General features: G+C 41.7%; 1 protein-coding gene across 3 annotated transcripts in view; it reads right to left on the reverse strand.

Annotated features, from left to right (window-relative positions):
- Positions 1 to 24,329, reverse strand: part of PDZRN3 (PDZ domain containing ring finger 3) — a 140,988-nt gene that overhangs the window by 26,842 nt on the left and 89,817 nt on the right. The window contains exon 1 of one of the 3 annotated variants that reach the window (XM_068408494.1): positions 6,122 to 6,405. The exons of the other annotated variants lie outside the window; for them this stretch is intronic. Within the exon in view, the coding sequence (XP_068264595.1) occupies positions 6,122 to 6,190 (69 nt within the window). The 5' untranslated portion in view covers positions 6,191 to 6,405. Of the gene's footprint in view, positions 1 to 6,121; positions 6,406 to 24,329 lie in introns of those variants that run through there. 3 annotated transcript variants of the gene reach the window in all.

Consider the following 24,329-nt stretch of genomic DNA (forward strand, 5'->3'; position numbering starts at 1 on the left):
ACCTGTGATCTTGCAACATATGAATGTTCACCTTCTCTAAAACGATGCTGTAGGAGCTAATTCACTCAGTGTAAATGCACATGACACATGAAAATGCACACACTAAATATGGTCTTAGTCTGATTGTACGATCACTTTCTGTGAAGCTTTTTATTTCTCAAGTGTTCCCAAGGAGGCTGATGGTTGTGTTTGAAAAATGGAGTGCTACTGAGCACAGCTAAGGTGGCGTCCCAGTGTAAAGCCAGAAGTTTCAGCAATTAGAAATTAAATGAAGTGCCCAGTTCCTGTGCCAGTGCACAATGTGTCCATCACCTACAACATGTCCCTGTCCAGAATTAGCACTGGATCGACACAAGTAAGAAAACACTGCCGTGATGCTTACCATTTTTCTTTTAGATGGTGGCATCTGGCTTTTCTGCCAAAAGATATGTTGTATTAATAGGAAGGCTTCCTTCAGTGGTCACTTTTAAAGTACTGAATATTGTAGTCTTGTTTAAAATTTATGTATAACTTATTTATTCTGTCACCCTCCTATCAAACCCTTACCTGGCTGCCGGGTTCAGGAGGGCTGGCTGGGTCTGCTTACATTTACCCACGGAGCCTCTGAAAGGAACAACCCCAACATAGGTATAAACGTAGCCTTGTCCTGTCCTAGTGAAGGTGAAGCCTGACCTTTTGTTTCATTATTAATGAACACAACAAAACACATTTATTAAATCTGCACTTTTTCATTACTCCATATGTTTCCTTTTTCCCAGCCCATGGCTGACATGTGACAGTAAAGCACAGAGTGATTGTCCCTAGAGCCTTCTCCCTTGTGACTTCTTGCCACCTGCTTTATAGCACTAAACAGATGTATAAGTGTAAAGCATTACAAAACTAATCTTTTCAATCATTTATCACTTAAAAAAAATTCCAAATAAAGCTATGCTATGGTTCAGCATTTTATCTGCTCAATGTAAAGAAGAAAAGCACCATAGATTTTAGGAAGATTATGAAGCAGTAAGATGTTTCAGGTGCACAGTGTAGGTCAAATTATCCATTTATATCACAGGTGACCATGAGGCATTTTGTTTATTTCATATCACATCTTGTTTATGTTCCTTTAATGACCAAAATATTCCTCTAACACGCAATGAAGAGTAAGTATCTTCCAGAGAAATCCTAACAGAGGCATTGCATTATTCATTGTCAAGTGAAGAGGAAAATTTCAATTGCCAGTTTCTGGTAAATGTCTAATTAAGAAAGGGGACTTCTGAGCCACAGCCGGGCACCACCATCATTAAAGGGCAGTTTTATGAAGATTATGAGTCTCCAGTCTGTCAAGCAGAGGTTTTGCTGCAGCTGAAGTAATTCAGCAGTAGAAAACCCTGTCTAGAACAAAGCCCTTGGAATTAACATCTTGTTTAAGCAAACACATGCATACTTTGAAGTAAGCGTGATAGGTTCATAACTGCTATTGAGGTCAAGTTTAATGGTAGTGAAGTGACAGAATATAACTTCAATGCTATTCTTAATTTCAGCTGCAGCACGGACAGTGGGCACACAGAGGTCTGAAGCCACACAGTGTATTTCAAGCAGACCAGCTTACTGTAATTGGCACAACCAATTTGGTCTTAACATGGAAAGCTACTGAAACGTAGAGCAACTAATTCTCTGGCTGCCCAATTAAATTTGAGGATGTGAAAAGTGCACGTACAGAGGCAATTATTTTTGTTTCCCAAATCTTACAGTTTTGATTAGAAATTTTTTTGACCTTAATGTTTATTTTGTCAAGCTTCACTCTGGCCCTGATCTAGGATAACATCATTGCTCAGTAGGTTAAAGTCTAGTTAGACTATTTCCTTGAATCAGACTTTCTTAATGACTGATTACTTCAGTCTAATATTTGCACGTCTGAACATGTGAATGGAATTCTAATGGCGAAGGGAACTGTATCGGTGATGAGCTCAGTGCAACGGGTTTGTGTGTGAGTTCTGAAGGAACAGTCTCCTCGCAAGGGATGCTGCTGGAAGTTACCAGTGAAATATAGTGTCGGTGGGTTCCTCGCCAGTACTGTCTTCTCATTAGCACAGCAATTTGTATGCTACCTTGGTGCTTGTATAACCTCGTCTGTGTTGTACCTCAGTTGAGTTTAAAAGACAAATCCCACTTGCCCACTATTGTTTTTACCAACGCTGTCATTTTTACTCGTCTCAGAGACGTGCCAGGCCACGAGCATGTGAACGGGGCTTCCAAGTTACTAAAACACTAAAAGGTCATTGCATCAACTGTTTATTTATACATGAACTTTAGTATTTGTGAAAGGTGCCAGCTCAACAATCACGGAGGCAGAAATCTTCTGACCTCGGATCATCTGAAGCAAGGGCAGTGGCAACGTGAGCTTGTTTCCTGCCAGCGTTTCTATGCTTACTCTGGAGGGACAGCCGGGAAGAAGGGCTTAGTCTCCATGCTCACTTATCGTATGATTTCCCAGCTGGAAGTGCCAGTTTTGATGGGTTGTTTTTATGATATCTTCCCACCATGAGAACTGGAGGAACTCCATCATGTTGAATCCCAGGGAACAGCTTTGAGAATAGCCCATCCAGTTTAGAGTCGTGTGATTTAAACCCCTATGTTCTTATCCTTGGAAATATGAAGTGTCTGTTTAGGAAATGGTTTCACTGGGTGCTTACCTCCCAAACTGTGTGTAAACACATGCTTAGAGTGAAATAGGTACTCAGAAAGTTTCTTAAATTGAGGTCCTGATCTTTTTTTTTCTGTTTTACAAACCCAAAAGCTCTGTCTTAGATGACTTCCTTCTTCTACAAGTCTCCTTCAATGGAGATGACTTTTTGGTCCTCCAGGAATCTTCCTACAACGGGAAAAGCCCTTATTTCTGCTGTTGTTTGTACAGGAGCCGATGACATTGAGAAAAAGCAACGTGGAAAACTGGTCTAAAAATACCCTCCCAGTTTTCTGGTTTTCTTTCTTTCCGCTTCTCCCTTCACTTTCACAACCTTTAAAGTCTTCTGAAGAAAATTTCTGTTTAACTAGAAACCCAAAATCTATTAGCATATAATTACTTCATTTCACGTGCTGCATGCAACTGGGAAGTAAACCTCAGGATACATCTAAGATATTATATATGCATCACGTTGCTGCCACAAGCACGCTCGTCGCCAGTGACGCTGCTCTGCATCACGATTTCAGGCTGCCACCGTCCCCTTTGTATGTGTAACACAAAGCATTGATATGCACAGCTACAACAGACTTTAATGACGAGGTGTCTTAATTTGCTTTTTATTATGTGATTAAAGGTACAATAAGGTATGTGTTCAACAAGAGGGAAGACCATTGTTCTGCATCATTAAGCTCACAGCGGCCCAAAAAGAAATTGTAGGCAATGTGCCAAAGCCCTTAATGAAGAGGATCTCTTTGAATTATCTGTGGATGAGGAAGGGATAAAGCTTGAGCCCTGGTATATTTGATCCTCTTTGTGCTCTCTGTTATGAGGACTTACGGAGCCAGACGTACCGGACCTTCTGGAACCGTAATTTATTGAAGCATTAATTTCTCAGCCACACTAAAGCTCTTGGCCTAACAGAGAAAGTGCAGTTATGTGCTATTATTAAATCTTCCACGTGTTTTCTGAATTCCTACATCTCAGTCTCATGAACTTCTAAAAAATAAGGCGAAGGGGATTTGTTTGTAACAATGCTTGATATCTCCTAACACCAAGTTATGCAAATTTTGTCTAACTCCAACTTTAAAAAAAGGTTCCTTTAGTGTTCTCAGAAATGGCAATGTCATCTTATCACATGACATTAGGGTTACATGGGTGATACAAAATAAAACCACTGTCAGAGGTATTTGTTACTGCTAGCATATTTTAAAACTTTTTGTCATTTATATCCCGTTATTTTAAATGAAAGTGATCATCTCCCTCACCGTTAAATTTTAACTGATTGCTCTTATGTGTAGGTTACATGAGGATGTATTTTTACAGTTATACTGACATTTAATTATCTGGACGTACTCCCTAAGCTATGGAATTCCCTCCCACCTATCTTGTGAAACAGAGAAATCAAAGTAGTACCCTGTTAAAATAATTTTGCACGATAATTTATATTCTGGAATAATCAGGGATTATAGTCTTAAATAATTCAGGTTTTACTGCATTAGAAATCCCAGTTTTATAGGATTACATGCACCTCATTTCTGTGGAAGCTGAGGATGTTCCAGCCACGTTTCCCAAAGGACTTCCACGCTTCAAGTTAGTCAGGGGTGCTGTGCACTGTGCTCCACGTGTTGCTGAAACAAGGTTGCAGCACTTTGCAGGTTGATTTCTGATTCCAAACTACTGCCAGAGATCTGCACCTGCAGCCAGCACCGGATAGTTCAGTCATCTCAGATATCAGTAGGACTGTTCCTGTGACTGATTTTAAGGACATGTATTTAAAGGATGTTGTCCTGCATCTGTTAGGAGGCGTCAGGAACTTGCAAAGGTTCTCTGCCACCTTCAGTGCACAACCAAAAATGTGCAAGCTTCCTAAATGATCAAAATATTCATCATTTGTTGCTGTCTCAGTTTGTTCTGGTTGTTGCACTTCTGAATGTGATTCACTGATAGCCATCAAACCCAGACTGCGCGAAAACTTGGCGACCTTGGTGGATAAGTAACTATTACCACCCCCACTGTTTGGCGTGAACGGAGGATTCGCACAAACAATACCTGGCACCGGGTCTGCTGTTGCAGGCAGCATCTGAAACTAGTTGTCAGTACAGAGTAACATCTGAGAAATCTGATTGCCTTTCTCTAAGATCCTCCCCACCATCGCATGCACAGCAGCTTAGCGAGCGGAACTGAGTTAGTATAAATAGACGTGACAGTGCACGTCCTTCCTATTTGCTCTCACGAGTTTTTTTCCTTCCACAAAGCATCAGTGTCCTTGGGTGAGTGAGCGAGAATTAGATCAAAACTGTGTGTTTAAAATTTAATCACTTCCCCGCTAGCGGAACATACAAACCACACACTGTATTCACTTTGTTGTCGTCAGTGACCTCGGGCCCTGGGATCAGCTGCGGGCGGTGCCGCAGCGAGGAGCGGGGGTTCCTCTCCCTCCCGTGCACTGCAGAGCAGTCCCCGCTGCCGGCCAGTGCTGAGCACCGCAGCGCTGGGCAACGTCAGCCGGCCCCGACGCTGCCCTGACCGCGGGCAGCGGGCGCGTGTTCTGCACCGCCTTAGGGACGGCAAGGTGGGACAGCACAGCTTGGGATTGGGAGGGTTCGTACAGACAACCCACGTCACGTTTTCAGAGGTGAACCATAGGCTTTCTGCCTGTGGTTATTTCAGAGAGATCAGTGAGAGTACATCCCTAACACATGGCCATCGCTCTGCACGCCTCCATCATGCTGCTTTGGTCCAAATCACACTTCAGATGTGACAGAGTAAGAAATGTCAGAGAGGGAGATAGTACAGACAGAAGGAAAAACAGAAACACAGGAAACAACATTTTTGTAATAGACGTGTGTTGTCACATTATTAGAAAACTGATCATATGCTTACTGTGAATAATCTGACAGATAAAGATCTGAAGAGTAGTAGTTTTGATCTGCTGTCAAATCTCTTTGTTAGCCGCTATTTCTATCTGCAGAAGTGCAAAAACTAGACAGAAACTTATACTGGCAGGAACAGGCACTTAAAGACCGGACTGAGCCCTGAACGAACGCGCTGCACAGAAAGAGGTGTCTGTATGTACTCGCAAACAGATACAAAACCTTCCTTGCACGTCTTCCCTAACTTGTTCAAAGAGCGTGTGAGCAAGCTGTGCCCCTTGTCAAGACATTTCACCTAACACATACTGGAGAAATTAACAACAGAGTCCTACTTTGTGCTGTAAAGTTTTGTAAAAAGTTTGATGTGTAATAGTATACATTTAAATATTTGATGTTCTGCACGTGTGAATGGGAAGGTCCATCATAAAAACACAGTCATTATCACATACATCTCAAATAAGGCAAACCCCCTTCCATTTCCCCTTGTAAAGCAGTTTTTGGCATTCCGATTTCCCTGTCGTTAACCGTGGTCACAAGCCTAAAAGAGAACATTTGCTTTTAGAAATGAAATCTAATCCTTTACCTGACAAACTTCATACAGTAACTTGTACTGCTCCTCTTGCTTCTGCAGAGTGCACAAGCTGCAGCCCATGTTTAGGTAAGCGGCAGAAATCACCTCCTCGTTCACCTGAGCAGGCAGGCAGCTCTCGCTCAGCGCGCATGCAGGCGGGTATCCCGGGCAGCCCCGGCGGCTCACGGTACAGCTCACGGTCCGGCTCGGGGCTGCAGAGCCCCCGCGCTCGGCTACTCGGTGCTGTCTTTGCCGGTCCCTGGCAGCACGCAGCACCCAGCGCTCCCTCTGCCGCCGCTCCGGCTCCCGCACTCTGCTCCAATGCACACGCTATATACTGCTACTCATGCATATTAATCAGCTCTCATTGACTATTCATAACGGACATGATACTGAAGCTATAATTGCCAGCTATGACAGCTGAAATTTCTCTAATTAACAGGCAAGTGCTTCAGTAGCAGGCATAATAAAAGACACTAACAATTTTGTAAACCATTTTGTAGCAATTACAAATAAACATGACTACATTTTACTACGGTCCCTCAGGATAATTCTTACCGTATTTAAGCAGGCTAGAAGTACAGTTTAAATGTGAGTCACAATGAAATGCATGTAATGGTACAATGCTCAGCAGTGGCTGTGGCAAAGTTGGATGTGCTCTTTTACTGTCCTCTCGTACTGTGGTGGCATCTGAGAGCCTCAGTTTTACAGCAGGAGGTGGCTGAACTGAGCATTTAACAACACAACGCAGAAAGGCCACCTCTATCCTGGAAAGCCTATTGCAGCCCTGTGACTTGGCTACAATGCAGAAGAGGTATGTGAAGGGACGTGGATTTAGGAAAAAGAGTGCCTTGAATTAATATTATAGATTAGCTTTAGATTAATATTTATATTAACTGAAAAATGGCCATCCATGCTACTGACCCTCATTGTATTTGAAGAGTGTAAATGACTGATTCACATACTGTTGTATTAAAAATAAAACTTTACCAGGTTATAAAAAGATATACAATAAGTATGGCATTTATGACTATTCAGTATTTGCGATCCACACTGAACCTGTGCCATAGATGGAAAGGACAAAACATCAGTGAAGTGCCCGATGAACTAGAAAAGTACTCACAAATTGTAAGCTTTATGGATATTTTCCAGTCTGTAGGAAACGCTACCTGGTGTTACGAGTTCGGATTGACCACGCTGTTTTCAACGGTTTAAGCATTCAGAAAGTGTGCATTTTTATAATCCTTATTTCAATTCATTCTGCTATAAAGAAAAGAAGATGACAGAGTAGCCAGGAATGAGACCAAGAGCATAGCTCTGACACAGGCGTTGCACGGCAGAGGGCCTGGATTTCGTGCTGGGTTCTCTAACTGGTTTCTGCCTATTTGCTTAGCAAGTGTCTGTGGGTGACAATGGGAATGTTGTGCAAGGATCATCTGTAGCTTTTATGGCCAAACTCTGGATATAGGTATCCTGTAGGATACCCGGCTATCGCTGCAGTTGTACCAACTCACAGTTTGCATTAAGATCATCAGCTACTGAAATGCAGTTTACACTGTGCTGATGTTTTAGTACTAAACTTTACTAAAGACTGTGATGAGAAGGGGGGGTTCCTTACCTCTCAGATGTGTTTTGGTAGCAAAATCTACCTACTGACAGGAAAAGAAAGCAAGCAGACCTCTCAAATCCCTGCCCAACATCTGAAAGCAGGAAGGGACACCACCCCTGTGCTGTGACTGTGGTGTTTCCCTGACGAGGAGACAACTGCCGCGACGCTGGTAGAACTTGCCAAGGTTAGAGCAAGACAGAGGTAGCCTGGACCTAACTGCTGGCCCTCTAAGCTGAAGAATGATTCGGGCTACCCCTGGTTAGATATGCTTTTATTCACCCTCCTACTGCGGGCTTTTCCAAAGTTGGTTGACAGCGCCAGTGGCTGTCAATCTTGAACAACTGGAAAGTTCTTGCATGAGGGCACTAGTATTCCCTAAAAGCAGAAAAGATGATGATGATAAGCGAATTAAGTAAAAAAAAAAAAAAAGACCCTAGTGAAATTGTAAAGAATTTATGGCTTTGATCAGATAATTTTTGGTTATGTAATTTGATTAAGCAACTTAAGGTAAAACTTTCAAATATGCTGCCTATGATTTTTTCTTTCCCCCATGCAATTAAATTTCTTCTTAAATACTAGTTGCTATTTAAATGTTGTAGTTCAGTTCAGGTGGCTGGATTCAGTCAGGAATTTTTTTAGAAATAGCATGCAGCTGGATCTGATGAGAAATAAAACAGAAACACGTGGGATATTTCATTTCCAGTTTCAACAGCAATGCACCTATTTATTGTTTTCCTATAGCAACGGGATAGACTACATGAGATAACGTTTCATTTGATTCAAAAAGATAATCCACAGATCCGGCCAGGAGGGCAAGTCCAGCGGAAGACTGTCGTTTTGATGTAAGAGTGGAGCGATCCCATCAATGTGATGTTTCAGATTCTTCAGCTAACAAAGCCTAAGCACGGTGCTCAGCAGCAAACAGGGTGGCTTACTGTTGCTCTGGTAAATAAGCCAGCCTGACAGGCCAGCGCTTATCTCAACGGAGATGTTTTCCATTATTGAAATCTAACTCATATTTCTCTATTCATCTCATAGGCAGAAATGGTAGCGCGGCCTCAGGTTAATATTAGTGCCATGGTCTAGTTGACAGGGTGGTGTAGGGGCAGCGGTTGGACTCGATGATCCCTGAGGTCTCTTCCAACCTGGTTGATTCTGTGATTCTGTAATATAGACTATTTTTGTAGTACTTCATCAAATTTTAAACGTTTGGGCTGCAAACTTACGTTCTGGACATTGTCCAAGGCTGAGTTGTGATTTTAGTGGTACACTTCAGCCCAAGGGTTCCAGTCATTTCCAAGAGTAAGATTAGAGAAAAAAGTGCATTGTTTGCCCATATTAAGAAATTTTGGACGTGTTTTCTTTGAGAAGGCTTTAGTATCAACATAATTTGAAACAAGATTTGAAGTTTGGCATAGGGATGGTTTGTGTCGTCCCTGTGAAATCTGCTGAATTCGGTCAGCTGTTAAGCTGTTGCAGTTTGCACGCTCTAAGCAAAAAGTTGCTCTGAGTTTTCAGTTTAATTCTTACGAGACTTCTTCCACGATCAACGAGGGTGGTGGGTGATGCCAGAAGGTGTGACGAGGCCCCAGCGCTTCAGTTCTATTTCCTAATTGCTCTTTGTGAGGTTCAGGGACTGGTATCAAGAACAAAGAGATCTTCTCAGTGCTCCTCGTTGCTGGACCCAGACAGCCAGAAAGAGCCACTGGGATGGGGTAGATGTTACCATGGGATTACACTTGCTTTACAATGTACGTACACAGGCAAGCCCAGTGCGTTACAGGAACCCCCACCAACGCGTGCTGTGCGTGGTGGAGGTACACTGGCCTCCTTTGGTTTGTCCTGATAAGGCAGCTCGTTACGGGTCCTGTCATCTGCGTTCACAATGTGTCATGTGTGGTCTCACCAGTGTGCCACAGATAATGAGCTTAACAAAATGTACGCGTCGTGGATGGCTTCTATCACGTGTAACGGGAACATTTATAGTGGTCCCAGCGGCATCTGAGCAATCCAGAGTGAATGGGAAGTCAGCGAGCCAGCTGACTAGGAACAATAGTAAATAGCCTTTGAATACACAAGGTGCCAGCAAGAGCCTTCATTAGCATTTATCTAGATTACTTGCTCCCTGATTACACGTGACCAAATCTGCAAAATCCCTTTTACCGAGATACCTGGCTCCAACTATCAGACGTTTGCTTTTGTGTCCAAAAGCTGATTCCCAAGGAACAGAGGGTGGAAAGCAGCCAGACTGCCTGGACCACCACAAAGGGCCGGGTGCTGCTCTTGGCTCCGGGAAGCTGCATGACCTGGACAGGCTGGGGGTGATGGTGAGGACCACAGGCTGGTTTTGCTTTTTCTATTTGTCTTTGTTGCAAACTACCATCTCCCAGCTTGTAACTACAAGCCTAGTATAAATTTTGCTACTTGAATGTTTCATTTATTTTACGATTAAGCCTGTCAGGTGTTGGCAGGTAAGAGGAATCCCCAGGAGACCAATGTGCTTGAGGTGTCCTGCCTGTCTGCACGGGATGGTGAATCAGAATAAAGAGGGAAATAAAGCACTCATGAGGGACCTGCACCCCAGAGGGGAACATTATTAGGGAACTCAAAGGCTGAAAAGCGCTCGCTGCCAGCTTTTCAAGGGTAAGGACTCACGCTGCCAAGGGCTGGCTCTTAGACAGCAGCTCCCACCAGCAAGAATAAACTCACGTCCTTTGTGCGAGGAGCAGATGGCACATAGCTACTGCACAGATCTGGGCAAACCCCAAACCCTTGCACTCGGTTCTGGGTGTTCCTAATGTTTGAGTGGCTGAGTGCAATATTAGTAACGGTTTGGCATTGTTTATTTTGTTTCTTTAAACGCACGTTGGCTTTCCTAATATGTAGTAACTATTTAACGTTATATTTTTGTACATATACTTAGCAAGTTCTGTTTAAACAAATGATTCCTACTTAAGCAGTGTGATTAGGGAAATGTTTGCTTAATGTATCAATACTTTAATTACTTTTCCTGTTTTCACAAATATTTAAGACTTGCGAGAAACAAAGGCTAGGAAAGAGAGCAGCTGTGACTTTATAAATAATTCTCGCATTGGTGTGTTATATAAACAGAAGTCAGGAAACTGTACAGATGATGATTACATAGAGTGGTGTGAAAGCAAACTGTGCTACAGTACTGTACTTTAAAGTAAGTATCTGGAATTTTTCAAAGCGTGTTAGGATGCTTTTTAATTATAGCCAGTGGGCTACCTCTATCAAAGCTTGAGTGCCTTGTTGTTGAGAATGTGTTGAGATTGAGTTCTGTTTCCCTGTGTTTATTTGCAAATTTTCAATACTACAATCCACCGAGAGCTGTGAAGTGTTGGATTCTTAATAATACATTGAATTAGTGTGGATCTACTTTTAAAATACCCTTCTAAAAAGTCCTTTGTTGAATATGTGAAAGCAAACCAGGATTTTCTACAGCACTGTGCAGGCACAACAATTAAAGACATACTCTAAATATAACAGCACAAAGATCTCAGTTCTGTAGTTTTTTTGCACGTGGGCAGAGCAATCTGCCTATTCATTGGAAGCTTCAAGACCGGAGCCAAAATATTTAAACTAAAACATACCACAGGAGAGGATGTGAAAGCAAATGTCAAACGTTGGCTTTATTCCCATCAGTTAATGTTGAAGTCTTGAGATCCTTATTTGCTCCACTTAGCATCTCTGAAAGAGTTCCAGTTCTCAGAAGTAACTTAAATGAAACAATATTTATTGTTAAACCACTGAAGGAACGGTTCTGTCCTCTCAGCTCTTTAAGGAGTCTGGTATCTCTTTAATTTATGCCACTTGAGAAAGACAGCAACGTTATAGGAACATTAGTGCAACATCACTGTAAGCACCGCCAGGCCAGTAGATACAGGAGCGCTGCTGTGTTCATTCATTCTTTCATGAAGCGGAGATGATGAGGTCAGAATAGGGTAAATAACTGTTTAATATGCCACTGAGACCTTCTGATGGGGAGAACTGGGATGGGAAGAGCTGACCTGTGGACTACGAAACTCCTCCTACTGTGGGCTGCCTCTCTGGGTGTCTGTTATGGCAGTGCCAAGAGGTCTAGGTCAAAGATTAAGACAAAAGGCGATCTCTGAGCCAGAGGATGTACACACTGGGTTTATGGGATGACACTGTGATGGAAGCAGGTGAAATGGGGTTTTAGCTACTGAGGACAGAGAAGGAACTGTGAGGGTGGTGAGACACTGGAACAGGTTGCCCAGAGAAGCTGTGGCTGCCCCCTCCCTGGCAGTGTTCAAGGCCAGGTTGGATGGGGCTTGGAGCAACCTGGTCTAGAGGAAAGGTGTCCCTGCCCGTGGCAGGGGGGTTGGAACTAGATGGTCTTTAAGGTCCCTTCCAACCCAAACCGTTCTGTGATTCTATGAACTAATCAAAAAAGGAGTGCTCTTTCACCTAATCATAAACCAGCTCCAAAATCACCATCTGCCAGCTGCAATACTTCAAGCCTAGCAATGCCCAAGTGAGGGACCTGGAAGCAGATCACACTTTAAAGAGTTGTTCTTTAGCTCAAATCCCCGACGCACTCATCCATTTTCCCATTTGTGACACAATGTCCATCAGCCACTACGAACCACAAACCCAAAAGTGCGGAAGACTGGCAAGGAAATGAGAAAATCTGGTTATAGGCTGGATTTGTGCTCTAAAAGCTTCTTTCATGTTAGCTGAAACCTCAGCTTCCTCGCAAAAAAAGCATCTTTGATTTCCTGGTTTTGATACTAGAACGGCCAAGCTCATCTCTGTAATTTTTTACGGGTTATTTAACTGGATAGTTTCTATTTAAGAAGAATGACAAATTTAAGCCTGCACAAATTGTCAGTTTTTACATGGTGAAAGTGCTGTGGTTATTGCTAGCAGTTACAAGCACATAAAATAGAAAATTAAGAATATTTAAAGGAAGAAAGTGGATAATGAAAGCATAGGAGTGTGGAGTCAAATGTCAGTGATACACTTGTATTTATAAGGTTCATGCACTCTGAAATCTGGAATTACTTACAGAGCATCTATCCTCATTTTGATTTTGCTGTGAAATATCACGTTAGAGGGATAGCATTGGTAAGCACAGACTGCTGTGAGTGATGGTTCATTTTGAAATAAAAATGTTTTCTGTAAAAGCGATAATGCACTTTTAATAATCTCAGAGCAAGCAGAATGATTCAGTGTACTTGAATGCTGCATAAAAACTATTGACATAATACTTAATCTTTAAAACTGATAGACACGTGCCCAAAAGCTAATAAAGTTCACTCTAATACAAACGAGCAAGTAAAATAGTATATCACAGTCTATGATAGCTTTGGATCCTGATCATATAACTGTAGCCCAGGGACAAAGAAAATTGAAGTGATTTAGAAAGGTACCCGGTAGGATATATCTGGTATTAGGCAGTTTGCTGAAGCAAAACAGTAATGTCAGAAAGATACAAAGGTGTAAAATCCATTTGACTGTGTCCAAATGCTCCTACTCTTCGACCTTAACGTCTCCAGATGAACTCCCCTTAGGGTCAGCTGAATGTGCTTAATAATATATGGCCAGAAACTGCCAAGACCTGCTAAGGATCACAGTCCTCACCTACTTTTGTATTTATCTACTGTACTCGTATTATGAATTTTAAGCCATTTCTATCTGAAAAGATATTAACTTTCATTTCTCAGTTTTTACTGCTCCACACTTAATTTAAAACAGAGCAAAACAGGAATGCCATCTATGGTTCATTATGTTTTATATTAACAATCTGATGAAAAGGATATGTGGGAATATTAAGTATTAATGGTAAATGGCAGTCAAAATGAAAAAAGTTGCTTATATATTTGCCTTTGTGTTCATTTCTAGGTTCAGGCAGATAATGAGGAACCTGATTGCTAATTCTCAGCTAGAGCTCCTGTGCAGAAAGGACCCAGAAGATGACCAGACCTTGAATGAAACGGGAGTTAAGGCTTTTAGGAACAAAGGAAACGTAAGTGTTCATTTCTGTCTTGGAAGTTGGGAAAGATGCATTTCCACTGAGGGAGACTGGCATTAGCTCCAGAGCTGGTCTGTGTGATGGGTTCCAGGGTGGGCACCCAGAGGGGCCAGCAGTGACCGCAGCACTCTGCTGGGTACCGCACACGTGGAGCAGCCGCTGTCTCTGCTTCAGCAAACGTACAGTCAGAGCAGATCAGCGTATGGGGTGAGAGAGCAGAGTAACAGGCACACGGGGCTCGCCTGGTTTGCAATCCCAGAGGCAGGCTGTGCCTGTGCCAGGAACTTCAGCTGTGCTTTCCCAGCGCCAACCAGGACATGATCGTGAAACTATGGAAGAATACAGAGGATGGCTAAGGTCCTACCGAGTGCTCTAGTGCACGGTTCTCTAGTGTTTAGTGTATGAAATACACCAACAATATAGCGTCGTATTTGGTTTCTATGTATCCTCTTTACAATATAATCTTACCAGCCTGTATAATTGCAGTGATACTGGTTCTTGTTTCACTATGAAATCAATACTATTGCAATAACATTGATTCGATAAAAGACGCTCTAAGGCGTTAACCCCCTCTCTGATACAAGAAGGACACTGTTCATGCCTAACTTGGTTCACCTTGAACAAGGAATTCTAGTTCAAAGAGTAAAGTCTGCTGTTGGAGGGCACACAACTCTCAACTTTGTCCTTCTCCAGGTACTGTTACCTAGCTTTCTCTTCAACAGCAACGGAAGTGATTCCCACCTGTTATTAGCACTGTATTTCTGTGAAGCCCTGTGAATCAATGGGAGGTTACATGTTTACCTTAATGATAAAAATAAATTACCTACCTAGGTTATTGCATTGGCTAAACTGCACAGTCATGTAGACATACTGCCTCTGCAATGTCTTCCCTCAAAATACATATTCTGATAACCAGTATTGATTAAGTAGTATCGAAATGAATACACAAGTATAAACTTCTGATAAAAGACATGTGAAAGTACACGGGCAACCAGACACAGTGATGAATACCAAGAACAACCCAGAATTGATCGCTCCTATGGGAACGCACGTTTACCCACTAATCTTGTAATGGCCAACGAAGCCCTTCCACAACACATACAGCGTGTCCCGATCCTCCTGCAGACCCTGCTCTTTGCGGACTGGCAAGCCTACTGAGAAAGTAAGAGGCATAGGTGTTTCTCTCTGTTTCTCTGCAGAAATAGACCAATGTCCATGATAAGAATTTTAGAGACAGAATGTAGGTTAGAAGACAAATAGTAATCAATGAGGTTAGCTAGTGATACACAAAGTGGTTGTGGTTCTTCTGAAGTCTTATTACGTATTGGGGATTTTTGCCCTGATGGCTAACTGCAGTATGACACTGGGATGGAAAACTTGAAAGTTTTTATGATTTATGGTATGACTGTAGCTTTGCAGGTTATTTTTATTATGGTTTGAGTTGTAGCTTGTCTGTTTGGGGGTATCAGGTGTAACTGAGAAATAGGTTAACATCAATGAAATTTCCTATCCCCGTCCATCTTTGTTCTCTGTCGTTCCCCCAAACGAGCGGGCTGCTGCATAGTACCGTGCTTTCTGTGCACATTGTTTTTGTCTGTTCTGACTAAGACTATGACAGAAAACTCATACTTGTTTAGGATAGTACAATGCAATGAATGTACTGGATTGCATGTGCATGTCTAGAGGCACAATCAGTTCATGGCTGGGGGGAAGAGACTCTAGATTTCTGAGAAATACGTCTATGAAAGCATTAAAGAACTCACAAATAAAGCACAGATGATGGGGGTGCCTACTTAAAATACTACATAGGTTGCCAGTATGATGATCCACACAATTTTCTGTGCTAAAATCTTCTTCTGTATTTAGAAGGCTGTAAACTACCAAGCATGTACGCCTGTCTTTGAAAGTCAAGTTTCTGTATGCTGTCTTTGAGTTTCATGTTTTTAGCAGAGGAGAGAAATCACAATAATTACAGCTTAGAATACTCTCATTTCATGGTGTGGCTAACAAGTGAAACTACAAGTAATGATGTAATCTAACATGTCAAAAAAGAAAATGAAAAGAGGAGACAGAAGGCAGGACGGAGCCAAGGGATGCGATGTGCCATGTCATCTTCTAATTAACTAACTGATCCTTTAAACTGTCAAAATCAGCAAGGAACTCCATGGCCCAGTGTCTTATTAATATTCATACTAGGCCACGAGAAGCTCTGATTCCAGTCCCAGTGGTTATAGTTAAACATTAAAAAAAAAAGCCAGGCTAGCCAGGGCTGCACCAGCTTCACATTCATAAGGAAATGAAGGCAGGCCACCCTGCTTCCCCCAAACCTCTGCTGGGGGAAGCTCTCTGAGGATGCATATTGATTTCTGAATTATTATAGGGCTTGTATATTGAAAAAACAATTATTTTTCTTCTTGCTATGAGCTGCCACATTGTTAATCACATTGAGCTCCATGTTGTCAAACGAAAGAAAGATGCATGCAAGGTTTGGCAATGTGAGCCCGTTTTTAATTTTGCGCACACCAAATGAACACGCAGTTAATAAAACCCTATTGTTCAGAGGAACAGGTGAATTCATTTTGCCTTGTAGGATGCAATTCAGGATTGTTTTTGCAGAAATCTGGGGCCCGCAAGAAAAATAATCTTTCATAGTTATAATACAATTATTCTCTCACACTTCAGCCTGCCAGTCATTTCCCACTCCCACTAAGCAGCTTCCTGAACCTTGAAGTCTAAGGGAGCAGCTGACATTTGGTTTCTCCATTCATTTTCTGTTTAATTCTTCATGGCAGGACAATACTTTAAAAAAGAAAAAAAAAAAACATTCTCTCTCCTCTGTATTACATTTAGTATTTTGGGGCCCAGTACAGGTCTGCCACTGAGAGGGATGTGCCTGTGTGCGGTAGATGAGGAGGATGAGGAGGTAGTTCAGCACCCTCTGAAGTCAAAGGGAGTTTTGACATTGGCCTTGTGTAAGTAATTTCAAGCCCAGACTATTCTGAGGGCAGTTAATCCCATTTTACACTTGCCTTTTCTATCTGTGTATGACAGGGTAGAAAGCAATGTACTATGCAGCACTCCATAGCAGTACGATCAGTAACGGAGGAGCTGAGCCATAAATCACATGCTATACGTCTCACTGAAAAAATAATTAAATAGTTTGAATCTCATTAATTGATATCCTTTATTTAATTGATGTACTGAAGGAAAAAGATCTTGGCTTATCACCCTACTGCTTCTGTCCCCTTAACCCTGCCCTTCACTGTTTTCCTTTGATACGACTTTTTCACAATTTCAGGGTCCCAGACAGGGTCCAGCACCTCAGAAGTGCTGGTGTGGAGCTCATGTCCTCTCTGTGAGGAGAGGCTGCCCTGGCCATGAACACACAAACCCTGTGCCTAAGATGGGCATAAAACGTACACACTGTGCCTACGGAGAGCTGGTATTTGGCTGGGCAGCCTCTCCGTGCTTTCTCACCCAGAAAAAGAATTAATCTCCAAGCAAAGATATCAACCCAAATATTTAACATTACATACTTTATTCCACTGTTTAAGCTCTATTATGGATGAAAGGCAGGCTCAATTTAATAAAAAAATACTCTAAACTGTCTATCAGGTAGGTTAACATCAGGCACTGAACTGCCAGACCACAAATCTTGAATATGTTGATGCTAAATGTCTACCAGGAGCATACGTTATGGATCAAAGAACACACTGATTAATCCAGCAGAGACAAAAGTCTGTCACTTTGGTCATGGTGGCATGATACCACAGAAGACAGTACTAAGGAAGCAAATGAATAGAAAACAAATGCCAATAAAAAAAACAGCTATAAAAGAAGGTTACAATCTAAAATGCAGTTTTGTTAGCTCAAATGCTTCCACCCATGGGTGCAGGTTTTTAATGTGTTTCCCATTTTTTAAAAAATCATAAGATTCTCAAGGTTTTTTGGGGGATATTAATGTGTATCTGTTTCCCTGCTATCATTTATATTAAATCTATTCAAGCAGTTTATAATTTCATTGTGAAAGCTGTCCACATGAGGCTATCTATGTACATCGGTGTATCATTAGGAAACACGAATCTGGAATCACAGCAGTGCTGTATTCAGGGCTAGATTGTTTTTCTCCAGTAGTTTGTTGGCTTATTTTGCATTTCTGTCAAGCATTTGAGTAGTGTCTTGTTCACGTGCAGTTTTACAGCAATTTTTCATCTGAGAGTATTAAAGTAGAACACACTCTACTTGAAATCTACTTTAAAAGCGAGGAAGACTTCACCTTTTGTAGTATTTTCCAGTATTTTTCCATACAGTATCACAGGTATACTCATGAACGCTTCCCTGTATCTAGTATGTCTTCCTTAATTAACGCATGCTTCAGAAAACCTGTACCATAACTTACACAGGAACGTGTATGTTTCAAACATTTCCCATTTAGTTTTGGTGTTTACTTGAAAGCGTTCCAAACAGTTTCTGTCTCTGCACTCATATTTTCTTCCTTACTGTAACACAAATTTAATTTTGTTTTGAATTAGAAAGGGGGAAAAAACCCAACTTTGGCTGATAAGACTTTCCTAAATTCAAGCTTTAATGCTGAAAATACCTCTTGTGCAGGAGGTAGCAGGGCCAATGGTCTGTGGGGGTCCTCTGCTCGTAAATGGGGATTTGTACACAGATTACGTTCAGAGGCGTCCGAATCTTTGGAGAGAATGGCATTCCCAGCACTCCTGTTTTAGCTTCCAGAAGAGTCTCTGATTAAGCCCTGCTGAAAGGCTCCCAATTCTGCTTGTCACTCAATAGTGTTTTAATGTGTCCCCTACATTTTGAAAGATAGCCGCCTTTGTCATAATAATATCCTGTCGATGAATGCGTGTATAGTTGCTAACTTAATGTATAATTTATGAATTAGATTTTTCAAAAGTGGTCCGTGAGTGGGTATATTAACTATACATGTTCTGTAAATTCTCTGTCTCATTTTGGCAACGGATAAGTTATCACTAATCTCAGAAGAGAGATATATGTGTGTGAGTCTGTGTGCATATTTTATGTTGGTAATATGTATTTATATCATGATATCTAGCAAGCATGTCAGAAAACCAGGCACCTACAATTTTACCTGATTTTATTGCAAAATGATACTATGGGTTTTCTGAAGGAATAAACGTTGCTGTATTCAGTAGATTCCTTTAACAAGCCACTGCTCAGTTGTATTTGTCCTCGGCTTGTTCTTCTGCATAATTTAAAAGACAGCTGTCATAGCTACATGCTGTCCTGTCTCAAATCTGACATTTGTACAGTGTTAAATAAACCTCATACTGTGCTCAGCGCTCTGAACGTGAGCCTTCCCGGGCCCCTACTGCAGGCGCAGCTGGGGATGCCCGTGCAGGGCAGTGGGGTGCAGGGCCGTGCAGGGCAGTGGGGTGCTGAGCCGTGCAGGGCAGTGGGGTGCTGAGCCGTGCAGGCTGGGCTTGAACCAAACCTGGCTGTACTTTGGGAGAGGGTTAGAAATAAAAGGTGAGGCAAGATGGGACCGCCTGGTGTTGTCTGCAGTGCTGGCTGAGCCGGGGTCCTGTCTGCCAGGGAGCACCCCCTTACCTGAGGCTCGCCCCGGGAAGGGGTACGTGGCTAATCCACAGCCTGAAAATGGTTTAGAGGAACAGCGTTAAGGCAAGAGCTTGAATGGAGCAAAATGATGGAAAAACAACAGGGAGAACTCATCAAATCCCGTTACACTAGCAGAATGACTGGGAGTTTCTTCAGAAAAAGAGTTAAAGTTAATTGCATGGTAAAGACCATGAGATCAGGATCCTGGGACTCAGGATCTGATTTATGTGCTGCAAATGTGTGTATCCTTTGGAGAAAAGGCCATTTCCTGTTTAAAAATTTAAAAATCCTTGATTAAACTCTGTGGTTACCAAACCAAACACATTACACTATTTAGTCCATTAAAACTCTGAGAGCCCGTTACTTATCGTGCAGTGATGGATTGATTGTATTTAATCTCTCTTCCTTCTGAAGTTGTTTTCATTTCCTGCAGCAGTGTGCGCTCCCAGCAGCCACCCAGCACACGGGGCGTTCGCTGGCCACCGCTGGAGCTGGTTATGAAAAGCTATTGTCACTTGGACAATATTTATATGAAAATAGCTACATTTTATGAACCCTTATTATTATTATTATTATTATTGTAACAAGCCCATATGAAAGCTGGAGCCGGATGGCAATAAGGACACCTGAGCAAGCGCCACTGCAAAATTCGTATCTTTTACTGTTAAATCCAGCCAGCGCCATAAGCTCTGATACATTCAAAGGTTTGCTACACTACACTACTGTATGAAAAGCACTTTTTAACTGAAGCTAAACACAGAGTAAGCATGTTTCTTAAAGGGAAAAAAAAAGTAATTGGATCTTGACCTTTACTATAACTGTCCAATAATAGTTTGTTATTTACCAAGTAACAAAGGTAAATAATATTATTAGCCCGACTTTCCCTGCTGTGGTTACAAATGCACAGGGGCAATGATGCAGTCAGAGCCTTCCTTTCTCACACCTACTCACAGACGTTTTGTACAGCTGGGGCTCTCTTAGGAGCGGTAGTCAGAATAGTTAAAGGAATTAAACTCTCCCGAAGCTGAAGCACAGCACAAACATTACAACATTAGTGCTGTAGGTAAGGAATTTCTATAAAGAGCACGCTCAGAAATACTTGTCTGTGGAGTTTCTCGGTCAGTGCTGATTTCATATTTTAGATCTTTGTTTATCCTTAGATCGGTGGATACATACAAGCTTCTTAGGGCTGTTGTACAGGTCTGTGCTTCTAAACGATTTCCTTTCCCCCTGCCACTCACCCATTTAAAGATACAAAGCTATAACAACAAAAAGATGCTGAACGGCACTATTGATGAGTTCATCTAATTTCAAAATACTGGAATAATTTTTAAAAAGCAATATGTGTTCTCAAACATGTAATACATCAGTACAGATCACTTCTGCTGTCCATGATTTTATACTGAGAAGTGAAAATGTTTGCTCTTGGTTTTGGTTTTCATTTAAACTTAGAAGAGTTCTTACTGGGAGGCTTCCACACTAATTTTCCTTGTGTAATTTATACACCCTGTGTATAGATTTTGTTGGGAGCTCTGTCTAACAAATTTGGGAGAAATAGTGATGGCAATGACTTTGTAATTCATGGAACTGTAAGTCTGGTGCTTTTTCCTTTCTCTTAAGCGCCGAGATCTATCTAAAACTCAGGATTTCCATTAGTGCTTTTTCAGTTTAATGTGGTGATTCAGCTTAAAGATGATTTTCACTCTCAGTAGCAGAATTAGAGAGATGGCTTCTCAGTGCTTCTGCAGAATCTGTATTTGTTCTTTTTTTTAGTCCAGACATCAAGAACAGTAGTAAAGAAGAAAGGGAAGACTTACTGTTCTCCCAACAAACACATCACCTCTGAATGGTGAGGTCAAGAATTGCTGTTATAAAATATATTGTAGCCAGAAACTTCCAGAAGTGTCATGTTGGGATTTTTAAATGCATAACATCAATTTAATTCAAAATGATGCCGCAATGGAAATGGGATTATTATCTCTGTTAAAGTATCTCCAGGCATCTAAAAAAGCTTTGACTCATCAGTCAGGTATAGTTAATGTTACATCTTTAAGTTCTTCAGTAAGTCATTTCTAAGATAAGTCTATTTGATTGTGTGGCTTTTAAAAATGACCATTTGTAAAAGGAAGCATATCAGCAGGAAGAAACGATGTGAATTTTTTCCCTGCTACTGCGGATATAGCCTTTTGGTTGCTCTGGTAATTACTTGGATCAGACCACAGGACTTGCACGATTAGCCTGCAAACTTTGCTCCTACCTGGAAGAGCCAGGATTAATCTTTTCAACTGTCACAGCACGCTGCCAGCGTTGTACTCCTGGTCAGGGCGGTGATTTCCTAAGTCACGTGCTTAGGGTTAAAACCTTGCTCTTGAGTTGCAATAGACTAGGATTTAAGTATCTGTTTTGTGTGATTAAGAGTAATTCTGAGCAATTAAAGAAAACAGTTCATTTGTGGCAGGTGGCAGAAAGCTAAAGAAGATAATTACTCTTTTTAGCCATCTGTGTTAACTGCCATTAGCAGAATTAAACTGAGATTCACCACTTTGAAATTTGAGGCAAAGTTCCTTTGCCTTAACTACATAATATAACATTGTCTGAAGTTTAATTACAAAAAAAGTAATTTCACCCTGCTTGCCATGAGGTGCCTATTTGTTAATTTTATTAAAAATGTTGGCGCTCCAAGATACGATAAATTGAACAACTGCTTGTACTAAATGTCTTTGAATTACATGTGGGCTCTGAAAAACTGTTCAACTTTGAGTGAGTTTATCCTGGCAAGTCCTGATCTATATCATCAGCAACTGCAGAAATGAACTTCTGTTGAAAAGAACCATTTCTACCCCATCCATCCAGTGTCACAACTCTGAAATAACCCAGTACCCCTCCCTGGGTCTGCTGACGATCCGAGGGCTTCCACTGCTGCTCGTACCCTGGTTAAACGATCAGGCATCAGGTGGCTGTTGTGGTACCTGTGCTGCAGAAAGGCTACGAGCAGTTATAGAAATATTTGTTGAGACGTGGGAAACACACATTATCAAAGCAAAAAAGCGGGCATGGGAAATCTTTCCTCGTATAAGCAGCAGCTGGAGGAACAAACACACAGCGTGGGTATTCCTGCCTCTTGAAACCAGCAGAAGCCTGCTAGGAAGTGCAGAACAATTATTTCTCTCTCCAGCTGTGTACAGAGTACAGAGCACCAAGCAGGTACAGGCTGATGCAAACGAAAAATATGGTTCTGGCAAAGCAGTCATGTCTGAAATTCTACATTTTTTCCTGATTTCTCTATTTTCTGGAAATTGTAAGGAGGCTGGGTTTCATCAATACAGTACCTGGATCATGTTTTACCTTCTGGTGTTTATCAGCGGCGTCTACTCTGTACTTTCACTTTGGGTATCAGGATTCTGGTAAAATTAATGTCTCATGCTGTAACCACACAAAGACAGACCCAGCCACTGCATTAGCTGGACAAAAGGTTACTCTGGAACAACTGCAAAATTTTCCAGATACCAATGATGCTTCTGAGTGCTGAAGTACTAGCGCTTGGGATTTTTTTATTGTGAACTTTATGCTTAATCACCAGTAGGAGTTTTTGTGTTCACAGGATGATCCCAGTTAGTTATTGCACCTTTGCTACTGATTAATAGTGATTAGTAGATTTCATTTAAAAATGGGTAAATTATGTCAAGGGAATTCTATCGGACGTTAATGACTGTAATGATGAATTACAAATTTCAGAATATATTATGATTCCTCTCTTGTGTGAACTAGTTTGTAACTGTATTTTTCAAAACCTGAATCTGTATTTAATGGCGGCACTTGGGTAATTCCATGCTACAACTATTCTTTAGCGAGGAGAGAAATAGGACACCTAGAAGAATACCATACAAGAAGGCAGAACAGAACAGTGATCTGAGATGGTCTTTAAATAAGGCAAATGTTCACAACCTGCTCTTCAGCTGACCTGACAGACATATTACAAGGGAAGGGCTGAGGATGGGATTCCCAAAATCTTTCTTACAAGTCCTTAGCAGTGTTATTTGTGTGATGGGCTTTCTGATGACAGCATGGGCTACTGCTCCTGGAGCAGCGGCTCTGGCTTTGCCAGAGGTTTTGCTCTTTTCCTTTTTCAGCTGACTCAGTATGAAGAGACAGTTCAGGGTGATTTGTCAACACATAGTCTGTGTTGGCAAACTCGGATTAACAAAAGCTGCTTTCTGTTGCCAAGAAATACGAAGTTTCTCTTAGCGCAGTGTTTGAACTAGGTGGCGATGTGTGAGGAAAACCTGTCCAGTTAAGTGTAAGTGCAAGACCTCTCACTCTGTACTGGGACTTAGGGCATCTTCGGATGCACTTTCTGTAGAGAAACAGCGTGCCTTACTGACTGCTAAAAAGTTCAGATTTAGGCAGTCTGAGGTGGGGATGCTATGGACTCCCTAATGGAAACGGGCTGTGCAGATAGTATTTTATCTTCATTTTTGCTAATTCTGATGGGGAAGCAAAGGCTTTTATGGTTGGTCTGCAGAAATAAAGGACTTACAGCGCCAACTGAGCTATGTTCTCAAGATGAAAATCTGGAGGTTTTGTTCCCTTGCCTTCATTTCTGTGACTTGTGAGTGACTTTCACAAGTAAATGGCATGTTCCACGTCTCCTCCAGAGCAGAAATAAGGTCAGCAACTTCACTGTTAACCTGTAAGGGCAGGGTTCATTTGCACAAAGGTAGATATAGAGACCCAGTGTCATCTAAGATGCCTTAAGACATCCACACGCCTGGTAGATCGGATGCAGGACTTAGGAGGACCTGCAACCCTCTGAAGCAGCTTCTGGAGGCCAGTCCAGAGACTCCACAGCACGTAAAATGCCAATACACTTGCATGTTGAGGCAACAAAATCCCAGTTCTGGTACTGTATGGATGCTATTGCCGAGCTGATCAGGCAGCTGGAACAAGCTGAGCTGTAGCTACATCTAGATGAACTAAATACACATTTACAT

Source organism: Nyctibius grandis, chromosome 10 (assembly GCF_013368605.1).
Source record: "Nyctibius grandis isolate bNycGra1 chromosome 10, bNycGra1.pri, whole genome shotgun sequence".
Classification (NCBI taxonomy): Eukaryota; Metazoa; Chordata; class Aves; order Nyctibiiformes; family Nyctibiidae; genus Nyctibius; species Nyctibius grandis.